General features: G+C 38.1%; 1 protein-coding gene across 1 annotated transcript in view; it reads left to right on the forward strand.

Annotated features, from left to right (window-relative positions):
• The first annotated feature begins 2992 nt into the window (after positions 1-2992).
• The window catches only part of lrmda (leucine rich melanocyte differentiation associated), a 226867-nt gene continuing 217531 nt past the window's right edge, over positions 2993-12328 (forward strand). Inside the window, exons 1-2 of the mRNA XM_014987333.2 lie at positions 2993-3269; positions 3993-4093. Of these exons, the coding sequence (XP_014842819.2) occupies positions 3228-3269; positions 3993-4093 (143 nt within the window). The 5' untranslated portion in view covers positions 2993-3227. The remainder of the gene's footprint in view (positions 3270-3992; positions 4094-12328) is intronic.

Genomic DNA, 12328 nt, shown 5'->3' on the forward strand with positions numbered 1-12328 from the left:
ACAAAAAAAAAAAACAAAAAAAAAAACCTTACGCTACGTATTTTCTATATCCTTTTCATAAATAAAACTCCAACGATAAATGACGTTAACTTAAAGTCCGTGATGTGACATTACCTTACTATACGCTCCGACGCAGAGGTAAATGGTAACAAAAAACAACAACAACGTTATAGCATTACAAGATACTCCGTTTGATTCAAATGAGGTGTTTTCTTTTTTCTTTCTTTCTTTTTACGCATGAGTCAAACCGGCTTTCTGTCGCCCATGACGCGCCGACAGAAGCGACAGAGAGGACTGAAGCCATGCAGACTCCCTCCGCTCCAGCGTAAAGAAGAGAAGAGGGAGAAAATGAGCTTTTCCGCGAGTGGGAGGGAGGTTTCAGGTGACGTCACGAGGCACTCAGAAAAGCAGAAGAAGAAACATCCGCTCAGAAACTTTCTGGTGTTTCTGCAACAAAACGACAGAATAAATGTGCCAATGTGTCATTCATATGTAATATTTTACTCACTCACGTGTTTATGTTTACCTTGTGTTTATGATGCAAGTGCAAATACTGTGCAAAATGTCAAAAAGATTGCGCATTAGATTACTAGTGATGATAATTAAGTTTTTCAGTTGTTTTGATAGATTTCTATGCCGTGCAGACCTATATGCCCCAACTGGATTATTGTAGTGTTCTGATATAGTTAGAACACACTGCTTGTTTCACAGGGTTTTTTTTTTTTTTTTTTTTGTTCCTCCTATAAATACTGAATACCTATCAGACACTTAAAGGGGCAGTATTCTATATTTTCCTGGAACATAGTATTAATTTACTGCACTATCAAGTAACTATGTTACCTTCATTTGCTATAAAAATGTTAAATCAAATATGACTTAAAATAAATTTGATGTGATAAATTAATATTGGGCCTCTGTCTCTTTAAAAACAAATCCTGTTTCTGAAACTTTGCCTTCAGAAAGTCATCACAACATCACTCCTCTGTTGACCCTTTAACAACATTTTCACTAGCATATATGAGCTCAGCAGATGCCAGCTCCACCAGGGGTTTGCTAATTGCTGCTGTCTAGTCTGAAGGAGTTGGGTGGGGTAGTTGCGGAGGAGAGGTGCTCTGTGGTGCAGAAGCTAAGAAGCTTGGGAGTTTAGAACCTTGGAAACTGCAGCTCAAAGTAGAGGCTTCACTAGGTCCACCCAGTTGAATGGTTGCCAGAGGAGATTAAAGGATTTCTCAAACATGCATGAAAGAATCAAAGGAAAACTCAAGGTAAACTTTTTGATGAGGGAATGAGGAAATAACATTACACAACATAACATGATGTAAAGCTCAAAATGGTTGATTTTACATAACATTGCCCCTAGTTGAAGTTGTCTCAATGACCAATTACTGTCATTGGTCATTGAGAGAGGCAGTGGTGCTAAACAAGGCAACAGTAATAAGAACAAGAATATTTAATCCATGGATTATAGCCGCAGAGGATGCACGGTATTTGTGAGGGTTAGTGACCATGACAGTCCACGAATAGGTAAAAAAAAACATGATTACTTGAATTTTAATAATTCAAATACAAAGTGTGCCTTTCTGTGCACATTAATCCACAGTGGAAACCATCCAGCACTACAGCAGAAGCTAACACCTACAGTTTTCCTTATATCAACTCTTGGGGGTGTAGAGCCGATCTATGTTGGTGCTAAACCATCCGCTGATTTATAAACTAACAAAGTATTATGCTCTGAGTTGCAAGGAGACAGTGTATGCTCTTTAAAACTTGGGTGATGTACTCTACTTTCCTATTACAATGAAAGCAGCAACGTTTTGGGTCAACTGCAAATCTCTGATTTTTTAGGCAGTTTAGACCTGTGAATACATTACTACAGTGATCAATACAACTAAAGATACATGCGTGGATGTACAAATAAACATAACTTGTTGTAGTACCCTTTGGCAACATCAACTGCTCTGGTGTTCAGAAATTTCAGTACATTCTTCTTTGAGGAATTGTTTTAATTTAGCTATTGTTTTTTTCTTTCTTTCTTTAAGCAGTAACAGACTATTTTAGGTCACGTTCAATGGGAGTTAAGTCTCAACTTTGACTTGCCCAAACAAAGACCCTTCTATTCAATATGTTTTAAAACTCTCAGGGATGGCCTTACAGGTGTTGCCTGCTGTATAACCCAAACATACTTAAAATTAAAATCACAAACTGATGGGTGAATGTTCTACAAGATTGTATAGTTCATCGTTCCATTAATTATTTGGGGGAGGGCACTCACACACCCACTCCAAATAACAATTCAGAGAAACAAATTAGCCTAGCATGCATTATTTTACATACGATGAAGCTGGGAATACCCAGAGAAAACCCATGCATGCAAGAGAACATAATTCTTGCTGCAAAGCAACAGCGTTAACAACCTTGCATTTCTGGATGAAGACATTTTCAAAATGATGTAGTATAAATATAAATATCATTTTGGAAAAAAGAATATTTCTATGTGGACAAACTGTCTACCTATTGTACTTTGCATGTGTAGAAGAAACTCGTGTGGGTAGGGGACCGAAACTGGTTCTGCACCTGAGGCCCAGAACCACCTATATTCAGCCCTGGCTGTAATTAATGCATATAGCCAGGGTATATAAAAAATTATAAATAAATACTAGGACTCTCCATGCCTGCTTAATACATAAAGTATTTGAATGTTACTTTTAAAATATAATTACTGAAATAAAGTAAATTTTCTCTGATACTGTAATCTGCTTTCTCTGAAAAGCTGGTAAAATGACCAGGCGTGGCTCACTAGGAATGCGTTTTGACCTCCATTTAGGTGTTTCATGCGTCTTTAACTTTCTTCATGATACTGCCGTTGCCTTTTTCTATAGAACAGGTGGAAGCGCGCATGTACAACAAAAGGCGAGCCATGGTAATTGACAGTAAACGCCATGCTAGTGGGAGAATACATGGAGTCGTCAGGAGACAGTCAGCAGCACTGAGGTTTTACGAGTTAACAAGCAGTGACCGCGTGCTTCCGCAACACAGCGGGTCAGCTGATTCAAGCGGCACGCGGAAACAGTAAAAGCCAATTGTAAAGCGTCAGAAGAACCTGCAACCGCGCCACATTCACAGGAATCAATACTGGGTGTCAACAACGTGAGGGAGAATACAGGCTCTGACTTCCACTGCTTAAAAAACACACAAACAAACTCCGAACTGTCATTCAGGAGGACGTCATGGCTCAGAGGGAGTCACCGGTCGTTTTAAATGGGACTCAAGTAAGTCTGCCCTGAAAACGTTCACCGTCCGAGCTCCTCCTCCTCTTCTAAGTGCTGCTTTATCGTCGACTTATAAACTGGCGTTTAATTTACGCATACAATTTGATTGTGAGTTTGTTTTTCGCCCCCTCTGCTGTCATGTGACGCACTTGTTGGCATCACACACGGCTTTCAGTTTTCAGTTCGTTTTACAGCTTAACCGGGAAGAGTGCATGAGTGTGGTGGCATAATTATGTCAGACAAATCGTGAAATATGCTGTTAAGTACACTAACGTTACAGATAGGCAAGTGTCACCGAATAGAAATGTAACGATGCCATGGCTGGTGGGACCAACACATCAGCTGGATCTATTTACACCAGTCAGTCCTATTGGCATCCCTCCTGCTATTATGTGTCTGTCTCAGAATATTGACAGAACTTTGTTTTTCATGTTACAGTTACTGTGGTAAACGATTCCTCCTCTTGCATCTTTCAGCACCAAACTATGCACCAAAAAATATGATGCACGGTTTGCACCATATTTAACTCTTCACACCTTTAAGTGAACAATACAAAAACTAAAAACCTACACCAACAAAAAAGCAGCTGTTGGAAAAATTCACACATTGTTTAAAGTAGCTTAAAAATGGATCTTATGAAATATAGCCTATATTTTTTGAAATGTTACTAATATAAAGAAAGCTCTCTCTCACTACTGTTTTTATTCTTTGTTACTCTTGAAGATATCATACATTGGACAAGACTCTAAGGACATCCCCCACTTTCTTGGAGAGACGTATGGCAAGTTTGCAAGACGACTGGATCTGAGCTTCAATCTGCTCAGGTAGGAAAGTTTGAGTGAATAAATCATACACATCCACCTTATTTACCTGCTTTGTTGAGCTTAGTGGCAGAAATGCACCATCAGTTGCAGTTGAAAGTTTTGGACCTAGTCCGCAGGTGGCCAGAGTATGATGAGGACAAACGGCACGGATGAAAAGTAGAAATAAATAATATGTACAATACATAATCACCATGTTAAATAAAGGAGCAAACAGTACGATTCCTCCATCGAGATGTGGGGCAGCATCTTATCGGAGCTGCTCCAGAGGAGGCTGTCATTTTAACAGTAGGACTTGCACAGCTTAACTCTCAAATGGAAGAAATAGGTGATGAAAACATTAGGTTACTTTGTTGTTCAACTTTTGTCATGCCTGGCAGGCTATAAATTACACCAGAGGACACAGCTTTGTGTTTATTTATTCTTTATTTACTATTTTTTATTTATTTTTTGCAAGTTGTCTGTTAAGCAGATTTAATAAGCCAGGTTTCAGTATAATATATCTCACTCACACATATTTAAAAGTAGCTATAAAATAAATGTTTGATTCCTTACGTCTGGTTCCCACAGCAACATTTTAAATATCAGTTGATTTTCAAAACCTCATTCATGATAATAAAATGTAAATAAATAGAACATGTTTGGGCCTACAGTGTGTGGTGTAAAACCACATGGGAAATACAACACACAAACAGATTTTCCTCATAAACCTTGAAGTGTTGGATGGGAAATCTCGTAAAACTTCTCGAGATCAGACATGAGTTTAGGGTAAATAAACATGGCCGACGAAGAAGAAACAATGGCGACAATGGTGATAGTTTGTGGGCTGTTTTTACAGCGAAAAAAACAATACGACAACGCAACAGTATGATGTCCTCCAGACTTTTTGGTGCGCCTTGGTGGCAGTTTTGAATTTTGTATTTCCGTCCATGTTCCCGTCACCTCGCTTTCTGATTGTCTAAACATCAAATTTAACAGGATGCATGCTCGTGTGTCTTCTGGGAAACACCAGATACATTAGAATGTTGGACCAAGACAATCCAACATGTTGAATGTCCCAGATTTGAGGCCGGAGTGCTACCGACATCCGACCGACTAGATCACTCGTCCTTTAAATCCATTTACCCATCCATTCATTCATTTATCTATTTATTTATTCACATTGTTGTTTTGAGGAATTGAACAGAAAATAGTTTTGTTTTATAATTAAGAATATTTCGTATCTGTTTTAAGCCTATTTGATGGATATTAGATATTGTGGAGTTTTAATTGTTTAGCTTGGGAAAGAATATCACCTATCCTGGTTATTTATGTATACAAATAATTATATACTTACACAAATGCACGTTATTTACTGAACAACTGCTTGTATTACATTTATCATTTTTAATTTCATCAAGCATATAAAGTTCTACTGTTCACATTTGATCTCGGGAAGGGAGTGAACATTGACACATCAAATAAGTGTATCAAATTCTTTATTTAAGCATCATTTCAAATTGAACTGACAACTCTTGTCAGACAGTGGAGACGTTCTCATATTGACACCACGACTTCATTTCACTGTCAGCTCTAGCACACCAGGTGTAAATAGATGCACATCTTAGGCAAACTCAGTGGACTGCCTTCAGCATTATGCACTTCTTCTTGCTGCTCAAGTCAAATCGAGAGGGAGACATTGCCAGAGCTTGTTGTAGCTAATACGCTTATTTCTGTCAGTTCAATTGACAACAATCATCCGGCAAGCTGACAATGAGTCGCAATGAGAAGCAAGGAGCTGTCTCCATCTTTAACGGAGTCCTGTGTGTTTTGGTGTGCTGTACATATGCTTGGTTCCTGTGTAGGCTTGTGCACCTGTGCTCGTGTGGATCTGTCTCTGGGAGTACAATTGTGAGTGGCTGGGCAGGTAATGGCAGGATGAAATTATGGCAGTGGGCTGTCACACCCACACCTCTGCCTCGGTGTGCTGTGGTGTCAGCCTGTCTCATCAATGTGTGGAGAAGTGTGGCTCACGGTGAGATTTCTGTTTCGGGACGGGCTTGGTTAGGGTTGTGTTGTCCACTTTGTTCCAGGTCAGGTGTGTACACATTGCAGCGAGGTGGCATGTGCTGCATTGACATGAGTTCTCCCTGTGACTGGAGTGCACTTTCGGTGCCTGCATCTGTTACATTCAGTGTTATCACCCTGGACTCATTCGGATTGAGGAAGACACATGTCTGTGTCTATCACACATGATGCTAACAGTGATGCTTGTATTTACAATGTCTCTTTACAAACAAATCACTTTGGTAAATCCTTAAAAACATTCCCAATTTATTCTTTTTTTTTTCCAGTATGATCGACACAATGCACAGACTGTTGTGTATTCATGCTGAGCTATTCCAGGCCTAAATTGCAGAATAATAAAGTATTCTGTTAAATGCAAAGTTGGCTCGGAAATTAATACTTTTTTTTTTTTTGTTTAGTTTTTTTTAGTTTGTTTTATTTACATTGGACTCTCTCTTGAAGACATTCACTTGAAGGCTCTATTTATCTAAGTAAACAAAACAGTCAAATAAGTGTGTTCTGCAAGGTGAATGCAAATTTTAAGATGCTGTTTTGCTAACTTATCAATTTGCTAATTGTTTACTTAATCCATTGTTGGCATAAAAACCTTCAGACTGCAAGAAAAGTAATGTCTCTAAAAGTCTATTAATCTGCCTGAGTATAGAATATAGTTTGCTTAAGCTCCATCCACATGAAAGTACAAGAGGAGGATCAGTTTTGTTATTAATACACCAATAGTTTCTGTCCTGTTTTTAGTAGATTAAATACTGAAAATTTTTGTTTTATCTTCCTCAGATTAATTAGTTTTTCAGTCTGAAAATACATCAGAAAACACAGTTTTCAAGGTGATTTGTTTTACATCTAGGCAACAGCAGATAAAGATCATTGACTTTTGCTTAGATGTGTAAATACTAAATAGAGATAAGAAGTTTTAACCTCCTAAATTTCTTTTGCTTTGAAAGCCACCACCTTGACACAGTTGTTAGAAAAACATTCACTTACGGTATTTTTGATTTGTGCAATCATAGCAGTAGTGTGTGATAAACCCACATGCTCTTCACTCATTGTGTCTTCAATGATCATGTTGTCTTTGCCATTTTATGTGGGCTTTACTGTGTTGGCCACCTATATCAATATATATCAATTGTGGACATTAAGACCCAATGGAATCCATCCAAAACCTTTTAATTGCTAATCCCATTGATCTTGAATATAGCCATTAACCTAGCTGGTTTGTATGCAGCACAACTCGCTATATGATTTGAAACAATGACATTTCCCATTTTAACATTTTAAAGACATACAATAGATATAAACGCACAAAACGTTTGACTATGTGTATGTCTATGTCTGTCTTGGTGTGTGTCTAACGGGGTTTGTGTTCACCTAGGCCATGTTGGTGATGGCAGGCGTTTTGCATTTTAATGACAAATCAAGTATGCTAACTTGCATTTTAAAACGAAAGTGCTCTAAATGTCGCCCGGCTGTCAAAATGAGATGTAAGTAGTCTGATGAAAAGAGAACAAAGAAGACAAAGTAGGGAGGCCTGGAACACTGAGAAATGAAATAAAACCTTGTATGGCCTGTCAACTGTGTCGTTTTATATTCATATCTGAGGAACATTATAGTATTACTCCGCCGCTCAAGCCTCACTCATCTGTCTCCTTTAATTCGTCACAGACGGCACTCTGTCTTTCAAGTTGCTGTATGTCAACACTGGAAGGGGCCTGCTAATTGACAAATGAGTGTCACAGACATCAAGTGCTCCTTTTCTAACCAGGCTAGGTAGAGTTTGGTTGTTTGATGGTGATGGGAGGAGGAGAGCGAAGGGGTGGGGGTCTTCTATTGGCAGAAGCCCAGTAAGCAGCATTAGACTTGGCCCTATATGAGAAGTGACAACAGGAAGAGAGCCTGTCATTGTCTTGCCTAAGTGTTCAATCTGCAGAGATGCCGGTATGCAGATAAAGTGTCAGTTAGCAAGAGCGGATATGAAACGTTGGCAGTATGAAGTCCTCAAATCACTTAACTGGGAGCATAGTGTGGGTATTTCTGGTAATAGTAGCGGCGTACTCTGTTCTGCTGAGGAAATGTATTCCATATCCCATCTATCAGGCCTGTTTAGGCACATATTCCAGGATAACCTGATCTGTGTCTCATCAATTAAGTAGTATGCAGAGCTCTCCCAACCCTAAGAGATTTAAACCAGATAGATGAAAGGGACATGGTCTGGCAGGAAATAACTTATTCATATGAAGAACAGTGATATTTTGTATCATTCAGTGGAACTGGGGAAAAAAATCTACGTTTTTAATTTTCACTGGGATGTTCTTTAAATGACGTACTACCCCTGGGAACACATTGGGATGATGTAGAACAGAGGATGTGGATTCTTAATGGATAACTTGTCTTGTTCTTATATTTGTCCAATTTGAGATTATATTGTGTGCGTGTGTGTATGTATTTGCAGGATTGCTGCAACCTTTTTCCCATCTATTAAAGGTAGTTGAAAACAGTGCAGACACAGAGTCCCCAGAGATGTGGGGAAGTAAAAAGAAAAGACTTTAACCAGATAAAATATTTTTAAACATTTAAAATATACTGCTGAAATTCCTGTACAAATTCAAATGAATTAATGTTCACAGTTTAATACCCAGACATTTTGGGGAAGAAAAAAACAACAACCCAAAGAGCATTAGTTTACATTCATTTAGCATTTCTAATAAAACAGTTTTAAATAATATATTTATTGTGACGTCATTTGCAAATTAGGATGCCGATTATGGGATAATGTGGTTTTCAGCCTAGGCCAGATTATTTAAATCAGTTTGTTTTCCTTTAATTTCACCATATTCCCAGTGAAGCTTCTGACATTCATGTATTTCTTGGCTTTATGAGTCTTGAAGTCTAAACGTTTGATAGAAGATTTACACATTAAGACTATGGTTTTAATTGTCATGTTTTAATTGAGTTTGAGACCGCAAAGGCTTTAATCTTTTAATATATATTTTTTTTATGGTTCCGATATCTATATTCTCATAAACAAAGTCCATTTTCAAATACTGTCGTGAGCTAGAATCCCTTCTAGTTCATAGACAAATGTATTAGTTGACCATCTCATATTAGACCAGAAAATCCTTCACTGTGTTTTTGGGAATGAGATTTCAGAAACAGTTGCTGCCATAATCAAATGTAAAAGTTAGTGTGCACCACACCTAAAAACTATAAATGTTCAAATCGGTAAGTTGACAATTTACAAAGACCTGCACTCGATGAACTTTTAAATTTCTATTCCTGCATTGAGGGGGCAGTCAGTTTATACATGAGTAAGGAATGTAGAAAGATGTTCATCTGAACTTAGTTGTTTTTTTCTAAAGGCATGAGTTGCCCTCTTACTTCTTGCATGAAAATGATTTTGGAATCTGTACCATTGTTATTCAAGTATAGCTTTATCCATTTCTCCACATATTTTTGGTTTTCTCTCTAAAAACGTTTGAATACAGTTGTTAAACAGCTAAGCCTGACGTTGAGATCTATAAATGCATGAATTCATTTTGCCCCACTTCTCCCTCCATTGCTCAGCTCACTAAATATATTCACGCTTGACTATTGCTTCAGCACATTGGCAAACACCTCCTGCTATGTATATTTAGTTCCTGACTTCCAGTTCTACTTGCTGTCTTAGGGAGCTAGTCACAAACACTGGCGCCCTAGGAGTGTTATTTCTGAAAATGTTGTTGGTGAGACACTGTCTCAAGGCATAAACACACTCATTGCATTAACAATAGATTTGGTACCACTGATCTTTGACTTGTATTGTTCTTTTTTTGTTGTTTTTTTGCCTTTCATCCTCAGTTGTCATCTTTCTACAAAGGCTTGTGTAATAAATTTAGTGTTGATAAGTGCCTTGGCTTTGTGTAATCACAAAGTCAAAGTCTCATTGTTTTTCAAGCTTCTTGAGGTTAGTTGTGGTGTGATCAATTTAAAGCATGCCAAGTTTGGTCATTGCAACAATCTACTCAGCTAAGCCGCAAATATTCTCAGTATAACTCAAATCACAGAAGAATATTATGCAAGGCGTGAAACCAAACGACATCAGTACCATTCTTTTTCAGTTAGATTAGTCATTATTGGCTTACTCTTTTATTCCTTAAAAATATATAAGTTTATTTAGTAGATGGGATAGCTTAGATTTTTTTAAAATGGGGTTTTGTTAAGTAGTTTCTGCCTTACCTGAAGTTCTATTAAAATGCTAAAAATTAGAGAAATTATAGTACACATAAAAAGTGCTGCACTGCATCCTTCATGAGGGTTACTGAAGAATAGTCCCTCGTACCTAAACCTCTGATGTGTACTGCACAGATTGTCATAGATGAACAGCTGCAGCTGCTTTGCTAACACCATGCATTCTGTGGTTTAACACAGTCAAGTAGCTGTTCATGTCGGGCTTCATCTACACAATGCATTTTACCGTGAATATGGTGCGTATGGTATAAATCTTTAACTGATTGTTAAAACACAACAAACGCTCTAGACCCATCACTGTCAAAAGCTGCCATCAGCTTCCCATCGCCTTCCCAAACCTGCTTTCCTGTTCAATCAAAGACCATCTTGTGGCTTAGCATCCTGAATGGAAAAGAACATCTTTACGTTCTTTTTGTTCACATTATATACACCAGTGAGTGATGCTGTTCCTTTTATGACCACGTCACATTTTTTATTGTATATCCCAAGATGGATTGCGTGCCACAGACTCCCAAGATTTACAGGCCTTCAGCTCACAGTGGTTGAACATTAGAAGGGCCTGCTGACATCTCGCCAACACTTTGGAGGAGGAGAATAAAAGCTGACATTTTATTGGCTCAAAAAGAGAGAAAGAAAGGGAGAGAGGAGAGTTGGGTTTGGGGGAAGGGGGAAAAAAGGAGGAAACTCGGAAAGGAAAAGCGATTCTGTTTCTGTACTTTATTTTTCAGCGTAGCCAGCTGTCATGGGAACCCTGCTAAAAAGGCAGAATTTATTGGGTATTATTTAGAAACTTGTCAGTGGTAATGACTACAGCCATGATTTCAATTATCACCCACTAAATATAGCTCAATTCACTGCCTTGCTGGCCATAATGAGCCACCCTGACATCATTCCTCAAAAATTCGATACCATGCTATTTTAATATTTTATGTTGACCACTGATTTAATTTTGCTCTCTGGTGCTTGGCATGTGGTAAGGTCCCACTCCCTCATGCACAGTTGGACAGTCAGAGCTATTGAGCTCAAAGCTGTCCCAGGGTTATATTTTTCCTTCATTGACAGAAATCCAATTAGTTTTAGTACACAGTCTGGCTGAGTAAAATGGGTCTTAAAATCTGCAATATGTTTCCTTGGTGTTTTAGCAGAGTGCAAAGCCAGTGATAGATCTTTATGATTTGAGCTGACGGGGTCCAAGTGGACTCCATCTTTTTTTTTTTTTTTTTTTTCCTGTTTTGGCATGTGAAAAACAAACTATTCATGTGATTTAGTCATTTTGATAGGCGTACCAGATTCTTTTGATTTTGTGTAAACATCCACTGCGCGTTGCATGCTCTGGCTAAGATCTCTGGTCTCGTACATTTTTAAACATTTATTAAATACTTTACAAGCGCTACACAAATTCTGCCGAAACACCATGTAAATATGAGCGAGGGGGGGAATAAAGTCAGATGTATAATTCATTAGTGACATGTATACTAAGTAGACCATTTGGGGAGAGTTAATATGAACTCAGGTTTTGACATGAGGGTGTGCATTTTTAAGCGAACATTAAAGGATGGATGATTAGTACTGACACTCAGCTGTCAATTACATATTTGCTACTTGAAACTGATATTATAGGGGAATTTTGATATCATTAAGCAGATTCTTTCTCTTTAGCTCTTTTCTGCTGTGACAAAGATTTTAATGTGTACACCACATGCTCAAGTCATTTAGGATAGTCAGGTCCTCTCCATATGTACATTTTTTTTTTTTACATTAAAAAAAAGGGTGCTGGGCTTTCACTTGAGACTAAATATGTGTGTCTTTCAGCCCATAACTCAGGCGCTGTTTATGTTCATCCCATCACATTTAGCCGTCTCCTAGATTGATGACATAAGCAACTGGAAAGCATGGAACATATTAGAACAAAGCATGGAGAGGGGCAGCCGTACTTCTACTTCCTTGGCT

The sequence above is a fragment of the Poecilia mexicana genome, unplaced genomic scaffold (genome assembly GCF_051168715.1).
Source record: "Poecilia mexicana isolate PSO_F unplaced genomic scaffold, ASM5116871v1 scaffold_15, whole genome shotgun sequence".
NCBI lineage: Eukaryota > Metazoa > Chordata > Actinopteri > Cyprinodontiformes > Poeciliidae > Poecilia > Poecilia mexicana.